Source organism: Hyalella azteca, unplaced genomic scaffold, assembly GCF_000764305.2.
Source record: "Hyalella azteca isolate HAZT.00-mixed unplaced genomic scaffold, Hazt_2.0.2 contig9115, whole genome shotgun sequence".
NCBI lineage: Eukaryota > Metazoa > Arthropoda > Malacostraca > Amphipoda > Hyalellidae > Hyalella > Hyalella azteca.
In genome coordinates, this window is record NW_025939192.1 from 17,989 (window position 1) to 33,214 (window position 15,226).

Here is a 15,226-nt window from a genome sequence, read left to right on the forward strand (position 1 = left end):
TTTTAATTTTAATATATCGCTTTGCTTTTAGATTTGCTTTGTAGGTAGAAAGTATGGGCCTAGCGTGCCTTTGTTATTCATGTGAATTCTCTACTGGCTCGCTGTCAGGTAGGAATAATATTACGTGGAGCTGTTCGAACTCTACTGGTTCGCTATCAGGTAGGAATAGCATTAAGTGATGCTGGTCCAACTATACCGGTTCACCATCCGGTAAGATTAGCATTACCAGTCTCAATGTTCTTGAAATTTTCGTTGAAAAATTCTCCGGATTTTTTAAGACTAAATCTAAAAATTTATTTGCGATTTACGCGCGTTTTTACTGCAAGGCTCTACGCTGCGCGCATTCATGCGTCGTGCGCCGGTCGTAAACTAACGCATTTTCTGCGCAAAAATAATTTTATTTCCTGTTTCACTCTCACGTAGTGCGTAAAAAACGCAATAAATATACTCAATAGTGCGTAAAAAACGCAATAAATATACGCAATAGTGCGTAAAAACGCAATAAATATTCGCAATAATGCGTAAAAAACCGCAATAAATATACGCAATAATGCGTAAAAAAACGCAATAAATATACGCAATAATGCATGCAGCTGGTGCGTTGTGTGGTGCAGGTGGTGCACTGTATTGACGCTCAACGTCGCTATAAAGACACGCTTGATTAATACTCTACTGAATAAAACACGCCGTATCAATACAAGCCGTATTGAAACGGGATAATCAATGATCGGATAATCAATGATCGGATAATCAATGATCGGATAATCAATGATCAGATAATCAATAAGCTAATCATGATTACTGGAGCCTGGTGAAAAAGGCCTATTGACTCGCGCGTTATTAGTACATCAGATTGATTATCCTGTAATTAATGCGCGGTTAATAAGAACGCGACTAATTTATACGCTAGTAATTAATTTAGCGCAAGAGGCTGTTGATGAAGTTAAGGGATAATTAAAAAATTATTTGGTGGGAAGTTTGTGTATAGTTCCTTAGTTCCTAGTTACCCTTATTCAATACCCTCACTTACTACCCTCACTCACTACCCTCACTCACTACCCTCACTCACTACTCTCACTCACTACCCTCACTCACTACCCTCACTCACTACCCTCACTCAGTACCCTCATTTACTACCCTCACTCACTACCCTCACCCACTACCCTCACTCACTACCCTCATTTACTACCCTCACTCATAACCCTCACTCACTACCCGCACTCACTACCCTCACTCACTACCCTCACTCACTATCCTCACTCACTATCCTCACTCACTACCCTCACTCACTACCCTCACTCACTACCCTCACTCACTACCCTCACTCACTATCCTCACTCACTACCCTCACTCACTACCCTCACTCACTACCCTCACTCACTACCCTCACACTACCCTCACTCACTACCCTCACTACCTTCACGTACTACCCTCACGTACTACCCTCACTCACTATCCTCACTCACTACCCTCATACTACCCTCACTACCCTCAGGACATCACTACTCTCTGATTCTCTTCCCTCACTCCGCCGACTTACAGTCAAGGTGCGTTTCAGTGCCGCGTTGGCAGTCGTGGGGGGCGGTTGTGCATCGCGCCCTCGGAATTTTTTCCAGAAAATCTCCCACCTGTACGTTGTGTGACCATCCTGTGTGGCTGTGTGCCGCGACCCACGCTAATTCTGTGTAGGCCGAAGACACACATGCGTATGCTTTTCAGTATTGTGTATTTTGAAGGAGAAAAATCTTTTTCTGAACTGTTGAAGCGTTCGCGGCTCAACAAGTAGCGGCGCGCTATGAAGCCGGACAGCGTATTTCGGGCAATAATTCCGTGCAATATTTATTCATTGTGTGCAATTCATGATGATTTCGTACAATATTTATTCATTGTGTGCAATTCATGAAGATTCCGTGCAATATTTATTCATTGTGTGCAATTCATGAAGATTTCGTACAATATTCATTCATTGGGTGCAATTCATGATGATTTCGTACAATATTTATTCATTGGGTGCAATTCATGATGATTTCGTACAATATTTAATAATTTCGTGCAGTGATTTATACTTTCGTACTTCCATGCTCCGCTGGTTTGTATACTCATTTACATTCAACTTTTTAGTGCCTGTGTAGTGCGTGTTTCATACAGCTGTGTGCTCAGTGCTCTATTATTCATGCCACTATTCTAGAGCACAGCTCATCACTATTCTAAAGCACAGTTCATCACTATTCTAGAGCACAGTTCATCACTATTCTAGTGCACAACTCATCACTATTCTAGTGCACAGTTCATCACTATTCTGGAGCACAACTCATCACTATTCTAGTGCACAGTTCATCACTATTCTAGTGCACAGTTCATCACTATTCTAGTGCACAGTTCATCACTATTCTAGAGTACAGTTCATCACTATTCCAGTAATTCAATAGAGCAGGCATTAAGTTTTCATGGCTGCCATCGATTGGCCGCCTCACCATCAATGGTGAGTGCGTCGAGTGCGCTCGATGTGATGAATTGTGCGTATGGTGAATTATTGTGCGTATGGTGAATTGTGCGTACGGTGAATTTTGCGTACGGTGAATTGTGCGTATGGTGAATTGTGCCTGTGTAGTAACAGTATTGTACATATAATAACTATCATGTACACAATGGGAACAATTTTGTACATACTGAGCGCTCAGTATGTACAAAATTGCACTGGTACGCCCTTTTGCATGGCCAAACTGGGTCAAGATGACACACACAAGAGCTAAACGTTGATCTTTTTTTTAACAAGGTTTCACTCATTTTTCTGATTGGATGTTAGAAGAAAAGCCTTCATTTTGTGATGAAGGCTATGAGAAATAAGTTGAAGCCTGCATCTTATATCAGGACCAGGGATCTTTTTTGCCTATATCAACCTATAGTTAACGGCTGTTCAATTTTATCACGTAATCCTTTAGTGAAGAAATTTAGTTTTTGAATTTTAGTTGCCTATATCAACCTATAGTTAACGGATGTTCAATTTTATCACGTAATCCTTTAGTGAAGAAATTTAGTTTTTAAATTTTAGTTGCCTATATCAACCTATAGTTAACGGATGTTCAATTTTATCACGTGGGTAATACTTTCGTGAAGAAATTAAATTTTATTTTATTATAACTATAAGATAAAGTTGAGTGCAGTTGTGTGGGCCATCGATTGGTATTAGGGCCCGTGGCCCATACATTATGCATGGGGCCAGCGAAGTACTTGCTATACATGTTACTAGACATGTGTGCGTGTGCGTGTGTGTGTGGAGGCCTATACATAAGCCTCTTCATGTTTCTTTTCATTCAACCCATATACAAAATACAATTTGTTATTTGTAATCACACAACGTACGGTGGGTTATGTATAGTCATACAAATTATAGTGAGTTATGTATAGTCACACAACGTATAGTGAGTTATGTATAGTCACACAACGTATAGTGAGTTATGTATAGTCATACAACAATGTAAGGTTCAAGTGACATCACCAATAAATTTTTCTGTAGCAAAATTCAACTCAAAATCGCAGGTTTTCATCTTTGCTAGCAAACGCTTCGTTTGAAAAAAAAATTCTTTTTTTTTTTTGAAAAGCGTGTAAAAATTTTTTCAGCGAAACATTTATTGTTGCTGAGGCGGACAAGCAATCGAATCTTACGGCCTTTCAGAATTAATTCTAAACATCGGAAAATCGTAAATGAAAGTGTAATGTTAAAAGCCATAAAATGTGTCATGTTGAAAAACCTAAATGAAAGTGTCATGGCTGAAAATGCTTGAAAATGCTAAATGAAAGTGGCATTGGATTACAAAATAAGTATATTCTTCTACATATTAGATTTCAGTTGAACTATTGGCGGGAAGACTAATGCGAGTGAAATTTCTTAATTAATATATAATATGAAATTGTAGTATTAGTGAATATTTCGTTGTGACTATTTATTCAAGTTCAAATTATGCATTGTAAGTTGATCTCACAACGAGCAGGTGGCAGTGACTACAAACCTCTTGTAATGAAAAATATATTTTGAATATTAAATATAACTCGACTTTAGTGACGCAGTAATAGATACGCTGCAGACATCAGAGCAGACCACCACTCTGCTAACATCAGAGTAGACCACCACTCTGCTTACGTAAGAGTAGACCACCACTCTGCTAACATCAGAGTAGACCACCACTCTGCTAACTTCAGAGCAGACCACCACTCTGCTAACATCAGAGCAGACCACCACTCTGCTAACGTCAGAGTAGACCACCACTCTGCTAACTTCAGAGTAGACCACCACTCTGCTAACTTCAGAGTAGACCACCACTCTGTTAACATCAGAGCAGGCCACCACTCTGCTAACATCAGAGCAGACCACCACTCTGCTAACGTCAGAGTAGACCACCACTCTGCTAACTTCAGAGTAGACCACCACTCTGCCAACATCAGAGTAGCTCAGTGCTCTGCAGGTCCCAGATTCAGAGCTGACAGTTATGTTTCGGTTCCCTCTCGCTCAGGTAAAATTTGGTAAATTAAATAAACTAATGATTTATTATAATAATAATCGAATGAGTTAATATCTGTTCGTATCATTAGTGTGCAAGTGAATCATTATTACTTAGAATATAAATTAATGATTATTTGTTAGTTTTAGGAAATTTGTTAATTAAAGGAAATTGTGGTTAAATCGTAATGGGGCCACGGTCACTACTACCGTGTCACGGTCACTACCGTGTCACGGTCACTACCGTGCCACGGTCACTACCGTGCCACGGTCACTACCGTGTCACGGTCACTACCGTGTCACGGTCACTACCGTGTCACGGTCACTACCGTGCCACGGTCACTACCGTGTCACGGTCACTACCGTGTCACGGTCACTACCGTGTCACGGTCACTATCGTGCCACGGTAATCCCCCACGTCTGACGGAGGCTAATCACTGGTCCCGGCAAACTGTAATTAACTTTAGTTTTTGATTAATTAATCAATATCGAATACGCTAGTCGGCCTTCACTAGGTTTTATTTCATATTTTATAATAATTTATAAATATCTGATAACAAACATATTTTGATATCAAATTACTAAAAGTTTTTAAATTTTTTTATGAGAAAAATTATTTGATAGTTAAAGAAGTAGAAGCTATTTAATATTCGATTACAAACTTTATTTCATATTTAATTGCAAACCTTATTATATAATAATAACGATGTTTACAAAGCCTTTGATTACAAAAAAATCGGAAATTTTGTCCCCTTATTTGCATAATTAAAATTAAAATTTCAATTTCGTCTCGATGTGAAATTCAATTGAAGCATTGTTTTTTTATGTCTTATTTTTGAAGAGCTCGTGGATTTAAAAATCGCATTTTTTGGAGCTTGAGTAGCCAAGTATAGTTTTGAATAAAACGAAGCTATAATTATGAATTAAAATGAAGCTAGAGTCATGAATTAAAATGAAGCTACAGTTATTAATTAAAATGAAGCTAGAATTATTAATTAAAATTAAGCTAGAATCATGAATTAAAATTAAGCCAGATCATGAATTAAAATGAATATAGAATCATGAATTAAAGTGAAGGTAGAATCATTAATTAAAATTAAGCTGGAATCACGAATTAAAATGAAGTTAGAGTCATGAATTAAAGTGAAGCTTAAATTCTGAATTTAAATGAAGCTAGAATCATGAATTAAAAAGAAGCTTGAATCATGAATTAAAATGAAGCTAGAGTCATGAATTAAAGTGAAGCTTAAATTCTGAATTTAAATGAAGCTAGAATCATGAATTAAAATTAAGCTAGAATCATCAATTAAAATGATGTTTGAATCGTGAATTAAAATGAAACCAGAGTTATGAATTAAAATTAAGCTAGAATTATGAATTAAAATGAAGCTAGAATTATAAAAAGAAGCGTTAGACTCCACGACCATTTTTCTGTTATTTTGTGCTTGGTAATTTCATGACGACTTCTAATATTGCACTTTATGTAGTATTGTTTAGAAGAAGTATTTTAATGTTGTCTTCAACAAGAGTTCTTTAATTCTTCTAAGTAAAGTAGTCTTTCTAAATTTCTTAGAGGTCTTGTAAAAGAAGGTTGTTAGGAGGAACGATCGCTGACCTGATATGTAATGCTGGTTAATTAGACGTACTCAATGACCTCTGACACGCACGCTACCTCTTCACTGCATTACAAGTCTTGTAATCTCATTACCTTCCGCCCCCCTGCAGTCTCATTACCTCCCCGTCCCCTGCCGTCTCATTACCTCCCCGTCCCCTGCCGTCTCATTACCTCCCCGCCCCCTGCCGTCTCATTACCCTCCACCAGCCCTCTAATTAACTCCACTGATAGACGAAGTGTGCAGCTACTTAACTACAATTGACCTTCCCTTAAAGATTATAAGCAACGCTGGCCTAGAATGGGTTAATGAGAAGGCGATGTGTTAATGGGATCGGTAATGGGTGCAGTAATCGCATATAAATATGGTCATGAAGTTTGATATCATTACGTGCATCATGACAGCTGTTATCAACATCATTATGATAGCTGTTATCGTGTTATCATTATGACAGCTAATATCGTTATCATTATGATAGCTGTTATCTTTATCATTATATCAGCTGCTATCATTATCATTATGACAGTTGTTACCATTATCATTATGACAGCTGTTATCATCATCACTATTATAGCTGTTATCATTATCATCATAACAGCTGTTATCATCATCACTATTATAGCTGTTATCATTATCATCATAACAGCTGTTATCATTATCATCATAACAGCTGTTATCATCATCACTATTATAGCTGTTATCATTATCATCATAACAGCTGTTATCATTATCACTATTATAGCTGTTATCATTATCATCATAACAGCTGTTATCACTATCATCATAACAGCTGTTATCATTATCATCATAGCAGCTGTTATCATCATCACTATGACAGCTCCCACTAGATTACCAGTACCCCCACTTGATTGGATCTCTCCCTTAACCCATACCCCCCTCCTAATTCTTGGGGACTTGGACAGCTTCTGATGCCGGGGATTCTTTGACGCGCTCCTGATATGAACTTCACCTACCTCCCCCACCCCATTCCTCTTCGTCCCCCTTCACTCCCCTCCTCCCCATCCCCTCTTCCTCTTACCCTCCCACCTTCCTCCTCACCCTCCTCCCTTCTTCTCCCCAATCGCCCACCTTTTCCTCCTCCATCCTCATTCTCCCCCACACCCGCCCCCTCCTACATCCTCCCGGTTTACATCCTCCTCCTACACACCCCACTTCTTTTCCTTCCTCCCTCTCACCTTTCCACCTTCCTCCTTCCCCTTTTACCCTCTCCCCTTATCTTTACTCTCCTCTTCACCACTCACCCTCCCCTTCACCCTCGACTCCATCAAAGCAAATTTGAGCCGCAATCCAAATCCAAAAAATATACACGCATGACGGCACGGTACGCTGGTTGGCATCACACGTGTACAGGGAACACGTCTACGCATCTTGTTATTATTAATAATAAGTAATGATGACAAGTACCTGTGTTATTTAGAATAATAAAAAATTATAATGAAATATTTCATTCGTGCACACGAATGAAGCTATAGCCTTTATCAGCCATTATAACTAGTTGACACGTGGCAGTAATTTTTTAGCCCCTTTCCTCGCGGGTTTTTATGGACAATGTCAAGCAAAGAGGATATTAGGAAGCCTGTTCTCTTGAAGCTTACTGAGAAGCCAGCCAAAATTAGGAAGAATATTTAGGAAAATTCCGGCCGAAAACTCGGTGCTGGGTTTCTGAAAATCCTGCAGGGTTTGACGAAGCATAAATGCTAGTATGAAGTCTTGACATCCTTACTATTTATGTTTATGGACTAGCAGCACATGTGCTAGTACTAGTTACCTTTGCTAGACTATTCTGCAGATATGAGAATAATGTTAGTCTGAATCCCATTTGGTTGCAAAACCCGTTACTGACTTTCGAAGTAAAAAGATATTGACGAGAAATATGAGAGGCTCGTGCAAACCATTTCATGACTCCCATACCGGCGCGAAGGCCTGCTCTCAACTTATCTGGATAAAAACCACGCGTTGATAGTCGTTGCGCTATGGAAACGCAGCCACTGGGCCACAATTTTAATTCGTAACCCTCTACCGCCGTATATGTCACTCTCCGAGAACATAACTTTCAACTTAAATTATATGTATACTATTGAGTGTAACAACCTGAAGACGTTTGTTCGCAACAGAGAACAGTTTAAAGTTGTCGTACGTGGCGGCAACCATCAGTGCAAGTCATTTTGCGCTCACTATAGAAGGTTTCCTTTTTGGGGAATAATCTTGTGACAATATTGCTCCGGTTACTCATGTCAGGCGGTAGAGAGTTAAATAAGCCCTGGATCCAAAACCTTGCCTCAGCATGCAACAATTGCATTCAGTCTCAGAGCTAGAAGCCTCGGACTACACTGTAACTCCGTAATCCATACAAGTGACACACTGTTTAAAAATAATTCGCCGGAGGTCTTCAGCGAAGTCTTAGACGTGCTCGATCAAAAGCAGGCAGTTTAGAAACCGGCCTCGCCTACACTGGCCTAACCTATACACGCTGCTCCGACTCACAACTTTTGCAGCCAATGACTGGCTCTACCAGTACACTTGCCCTCCTCTCTATAATAACTTCCTGCAGCCAATAAGGTTAGGTTACGTCTGCTCTTGTTTATTTCGGGTTGAGAAATGTTAGAACCTGTGTAGGTTAGGCCAGAAGAGGTTAGGCTGGAATAGTTGAGGCCTAGCTGGCCTCCAGCATGCACCCCGGCCATTCCGTTATAGGAGTCTACGCGTTTTTCGTTCTTACGTTAGGGTACGCACACAGTGAAAGCAGGTTGCCAGTGTGCTGGTTACCTGCTCAGGCTGGCGCCTGAAACTATAGAATACAGAAGCCTATTCGTACAGGTTTTCACTGTGAACACTTACATTATTATCCTACGTTCATTCTTGTGGCAGGTTGGAGCAGGTTGCCCGCGCGGGCAAACCTGCTTCCACTGTGTGCGTACCCTTACATAAGAATTGACGCGTTGGTTGTTACGTTATAAGAATTGATGCGTTGGTTGTTACGATACAAGAATAATGATGCATGGGTTGTTGATACGTTGTAAAACTTAACGTTCTCTTACACCCTGGCATGACAGGGCGGGGCGGCGGCGCGAGGTGCACGCGCAGCTTCTGATCTTCACAGTTGTGCCTGAACCTCGCGCCGCTACTGCTATTACAGCTACTACTACTGCTACCGGTGCTACTACTGCTGGGGCTACTTCTACTACTGCTGAGGCTACTTCTACTACTGCTGGGGCTACTTCTACTACTGCGGGGGCTACTTCTACTACTACTGGGGCTACTTCTACTGCGCTGCTGCTACCGCAACCTACATTACTTAGATTCTACTTCTTCTTCCACTGCGGCAACTCTTCGTTCTTAAAATCTGTTCTACCAAGAGAAGTAACACTCCGACAAAAACATGAAAAACCAATGGCATGTTCTTCGTTTGTTCTAGCCATGACATATTCTTCGTGGTCGTCAACCATGACATGTTCTTCGAAAGCATTACCCAGAACATGCCCGAGTCATGGCGGCATCCCGAGTCAATAATTTGCCTTTAGTACATTCCCCTCTGCCCCCCGCCGGTGGGCTTTTAAAAAGTGCATTTCCAATACCATGTTCCCAAGATCTAAGTTGATGAAAATGACACAACTCAGATAGGTTTTGCTACGATAAATATTTACCTCGTAAGTGTCGTGTCGTGTGTGTGCCTTTCATTCCTGAGACTCGGGCCAACTTGTTAGTTTAGCGGATGAACTTGTTAACTTAAATAAGTAGTCCTCCAGCCCCCACACCCCTCCGGTCCAAAAAGACCTGCACCGCATTCACTAGACTTCAGTGAATGACTTCTCCTTCAAGACCTGCGACCTGAGCACGCAAAGTTGAAAGATAAGCTAGAATAAGTTGACGATTAGAGTGACAGTTATAACTTAGTGAAAAATCACGAAATAATGTATGTGGAAAGTGACAATAAAAGATGAATAAGACGGAAACCCTAAGGAAGTCTCATCTAACACGTAGAAAAGTTGACTGTATGTCAGAATAACAGTCATGACTTACTGAATCATGCGAAATAATATAAAAGGAAGTTGACAATAAACGAAAGAATAAAAAGAATCCTAAAGAGAAATCTCACGCAATGAACAAACTGCGGCACTCGCTTATGCGGTCCCGCACGCCCACGGGCGCGGAGATGAAGCACCAGAACAGCCTGGAAGTCCCCGTCCCTCAGGTCAGGTCGGCGTCCTTCGATGAAGTCCAATACAAAGGAAGGCCCCGGGACCCATGCCACCTTATGGGGACTGCGACGAAGGCCATGAGGCCTCCCCATGCCGGTGAAGGAGGGGGTAGTAGTGGGGTCAGTGTCATCGGATCACAGGGGACGTCACTGGAGGTCCCGGGAAGCTCCTCCACGAGTTCGTCTTTCCTCCTGAAGGTGCCGTACTTAGTTCCTAAAAGATCCAAGTCTTTTGACTCGGGGTGCGGGGAGGACGAGGATGGGGGTGAGGTGCACCCCAAACGAGGGATGCGTACTCCCTCCTACGACCGGGCCGCCCATTGTATTCATTGCGCGTACCTCGAAATTATCGAAAAGCGAAGATCGTCCCGATTGACGTTTGCGTTTTCCGATAAAAGCACATCGAAGGAAGACGATGAGGCAGATTGGGAGAACAGCAGTGATGACCTAAACGCAGTAATGGGTGGAATTAAGGTGACTTTAAGTCCAAATTCCCCATCTGCGACCTCTCCAACCCATGAAGACGACATTGCGGCACCCACGCTGCCGAGAATCTGCCGCGCCAACTCTCCGAAACTGGAACGGCAGCCTGCGATTTACTGCATGCCATCCATGCCGGCAGACCTCAGTTCCCAAGAGAACAGCGTAGACTTCAGCGATGGCGTCGAGAGTTACCATGGATCCATAGGATACCTAGGATCCTCCAGCGAATACGGTGATGCAGAATCCTGCGCTGCCAACTTTGGTGACACCGAGAACGTAAGCGACGTCAGTTCACACGTGACGTACACCGGCGACGTTTTCTTGAACGTACCCACGAAGCTGGATCGCGCCGTGTCCTTAGATATGGCGTTCTCTTCGTCATATCCTACGTCGTTCGCCGACTCCAGAGGTCGTCAGGCTCAGCATTCCGGCTCTGGAATTCCGCGTTCCATTTCCCTGGAGCCGCCGCAGGCTCTGCGATCCAAGAGCATCGACATTGAGCTGCCGACCGACAGCGACGACGATTATAAAGTCTTTCTCACGGCCTCACAGACCACTAAGTAAGAACCTCTTGCAGCTCCAGCACCATTTATACCGCACTGTAAGACTCCCTTACAGCTCTTATGCCGCACTGTCTTCGTAATAAATAAGAGTCTTATAGCTCCCATGCCGCACTGTCTTCATGATAAATAAGAGTCTTACAGCTCTTAAGTCGCACTGTCTTCATGATAAATAAGAGTCTTGCAGCTCCTATGCCGCACTGTCTTCATGATAAATAAGAGTCTTACAGCTCTTATGTCGCACTGTCTTCATGATAAATAAGACTCTTACAGCTCTCATGCCGCATTGTCTTCATGATAAATAAGAGTCTTGCAGCTCTTATGCCGCACTGTCTTCATGATAAATAAGAGTCTTAATTGCAGCTCTTATGCCGCACTGTCTTCATGATAAATAAGACTCTTACAGCTTTTATGTCGCACCATCTCCACAGTAAGTGAGAGTTTTTTTGCAACTCCTATACCACACTTCACAATAAGTCTCTTGCTCTGTCTTCACGCAGTTCCTTGCGTACATTGGATTGCTTTCGTGCGTTTCTTTGCGAGCCTTTATTTGATTTTACGCGTTTTGTAGTTATTTGGTAAATAGGAATTCTCAAAGGTTGCAGTTCGCCGTCGTAAGTCCCCTGATAGTAAGCTTCGTCCCCTGTCAGATTTACGTCCAACATCTGCCGATAATTGGGGTAAGTTTTCTTTGCTGGTACAAAACTGGAGTCAGTTCAGTGCTGGCACAAAACTGGAGCCAGTTCAGAACTGGTACAAAACTGGAGTCAGTTCAGTGCTGGCACAAAACTGGAGTCAGTTCAGTGCTGGCACAAAACTGGAGTCAGTTCAGTGCTGGCACAAAACTGGAGTCAGTTCAGTGCTGNACCATCTGTTGACTAACACCAACCATCTGTTGACTAACACTGACCATCTGTTGACTAACACCAACCATCTTTTGACTAACACTGACCATCTCTTGACTAACACCAACCATCTGTTGACTAACACTGACCATCTGTTGACAAACACTGACCATCTGCTGACTAACACTAACCACCTGTCAACTAACACCAACCATCTGTTGACTAACACCAACCATCCGTTCACTAACACCAAGCATCTGTTCACTAACACCAACCACCTGTCAACTAACACCAACCACCTGTCAACTAACACCAACCATCCGTTCACTAACACCAAGCATCTGTTCACTAACACCAACCATCTGTCAACTAACACCAACCATCTGTCAACAGGAAGGCCATCAACAGCGAGGTTGAGATCTGTTGCGAGGGCGGGGAGCGGCGCGTGATCAGGGCGACGTGCGACTGGCAGGCGACGGCCGTCAACGGCGACCACTTGTGGTGCCCCACTAGCGCGTCCGGGGACTTCTGCTACGTCGGGGAGGAGTCTTGTTGTGTGGGTATCCTTTAGTATCCTTTAATGTCCCTTATTATCCCTTAGTGTCCTTTGTATCTGAAGTCGTGTTGTGTGGGTATCCTTGGTATCCTTAGTGTCCCTTAGTGTCCTTTGTATCTCTTAGTATACCTTAGTGTCCTTAGTATCCTTTGTATCCCTTAGTATCCTTAGTATGCTTAGTAACCTTAGTATCCCTTAGTATCTCTAGAATCCCTTAGTATCCCAGGCATATTTAGTATGTGTTCGGACGTATTAGTCCCAGGCTACGCTGCAGCGCCGCCTTGTTATTCTGCCGCCCTGAGGGCAGTCGTCCTTACTTCCGAGGTCTCAGAGGCTATAGTCAATGACTAACGTGCATCTGCCCTCGGTTGGGCCAGCTGATGCCCTCAGTTGGGCCAGCTAATGCCCTCAGTTGGGCCAGCTGATGTACCATGTTATTGCTTGCTTCTTACGCCGTAATGAGCGCAGACTCGGAAGATCAATAATTATGCCAAGGAACATGTACATTCCTAACTTGATGGCCTCTGATCAGTCTGGTCATTATTTTCCTGATGTACAGAATGATGACACATTCAACCCAATGGGTGGATAGCGCAAGGTTGCAAGAAGTACTGGATGCAAAATATGACTGGCTCAAGTGAACAACACTCAATTCAACGGAACAACGTTTTCATTTCTGTTATACAGAAACTCGAGTCGAGAAGAAATACCGCTATCGTCACTGGACGACACAGAAATTAAGAAGAAGTAAATCATTCACGAACTTGGAGTTAAGATGAATAATAAATGCGCTTTTAGCTACCATATAGTGGCAAAACTGCAACAGGCATGCAACAGATAGGGTGGATCTTGCGAACGTTCAAAACATGAGAAGTAGAACCGATGATCGCACTCTTCAGAGCCCTTGTGATCCTTCTCCTCGCGGTACTGCTGCCAGCTTTAGACCCTTTTCACGCTGTGTGCAGTGCGGCGGCTAAAGCGGTCCAGAAAACCTTCACGTACAGGATCAGCGGGATAGATTAGCCGGACTACTGGGACAGGTTGGAGTGTCTGGGCCTAACTCACTGCTAGAGATGACGGGAGAAGTAAGCCATTCGTTACACAAGGTTTATATTGACCTAACTTTGAAAGCGAGAACTTCAGGATTGTTAAATGCCGCTGCAAGAGATGGAGACCATGCAGGATACCCCCCATAACACAACAGAGTTGCGGTTAGATTTTAATCTCTACGAGAAGCATCGCTTTCCGCAGAGGAACTGACGTTTCACCGCGTTGCCGATGTTACTGGGAAGGGAAGAGTGCAGCTTACAGACTTTCAGAGACGCCTGGAACGGTCCCTGCTCGTCGGCCTCAGGCTTCGTACATCCGCTGGCCCAACTTAGGGTATCAGCGGGCCCAACTGAGGGGACCAGCTGTCTGACGGAGGGCCTCAGCTTGCCCCACAGAGAAAATCAGCTGGCCCAACTGAGGACATGAAGTGACCCAACTTAGGGCAGATGTGCGGTAGTTTATCCCCCGGGACCTTGAGGTCTAGGACCACATGCCTGATTAAGCTGGAATAATAAGACAGAGTCCATAGTTTGGCCTGGGACCTGGGACTGCTCCGTCCGAAATGCTTACCAAATATACTCAAATTTATTGCAATATTTTCATATAAGTTTTTACACATAAATAATAGTTATTTTCATGTTTGATCAAAATATACCAATTAAATGAAAGCCTAACGCACAAATTTCTGGAGCAGAAAAATGGCGCGCGGCTCAAGTGCAGCGCGTGCAAGATCGTCGCGCACACTCACTGCGTGCCCACTCTGCTGGAGGGCGTCAAGTTCACATGCAAACCCACCTTCAGGGATGTGGGTTTGCGCCAGTACAGGGAGCACACCACAACCCACCACCACTGGGTCCACAGACGCAACCAGAAGGGAAAATGCAAGGCCTGCAATAAGGTGGGTTGGGGGGCAATAAAGTGGGTTGGTGGGCAATAAGGTTGGTTGGGGGGCAATAAAGTGAGTTGATTAGCAATAAGGTGGGTTGGTGTCAATAAGGTGGGTTGGTGGGCAATAAGGTGGGTTGATGGGCAATATGGCGGGCAATTAAGTGTTTTAGGATAATGTGCGCGATGAGGTGGGTTGTCCGCGGTGTGCAAGGTGGGGAAGGGAAGAGTGGGTGCTAGGAGGGTCAATCAGCGATCTTATTATGAAAGCTTTGGGTTCAACGTGGATGCCGGCAGCATCAATGATTGAGCGTTATTGATGAGATTGTTATTACATTCTGCTGGTGGGTGCTAGTGGGTAATGGTGAGGCTAGTGAGTGCTAATGGGTGCTGGTTGGGGCCTAGGGGTGCTAGTGGGTACTGTTCTAACCTCAGATCCTACCCTCACATCCTACCCTCACATCCTACCCTCACATCCTACCCTCACATCCTACCCTCACATCCTACCCTCACATCC

The 15,226-nt window shown here is 43.2% G+C and overlaps 1 protein-coding gene across 1 annotated transcript in view; it reads left to right on the forward strand.

The window, feature by feature from the left end:
- Positions 1-10,040: 10,040 nt before the first annotated feature.
- The window catches only part of LOC108672996 (eye-specific diacylglycerol kinase), a 25,186-nt gene continuing 20,000 nt past the window's right edge, over positions 10,041-15,226 (forward strand). Inside the window, exons 1-3 of the mRNA XM_047881909.1 lie at positions 10,041-11,373; positions 12,612-12,774; positions 14,519-14,722. Coding sequence (XP_047737865.1) covers positions 10,232-11,373; positions 12,612-12,774; positions 14,519-14,722 — 1,509 coding nt within the window. The 5' untranslated portion in view covers positions 10,041-10,231. The remainder of the gene's footprint in view (positions 11,374-12,611; positions 12,775-14,518; positions 14,723-15,226) is intronic.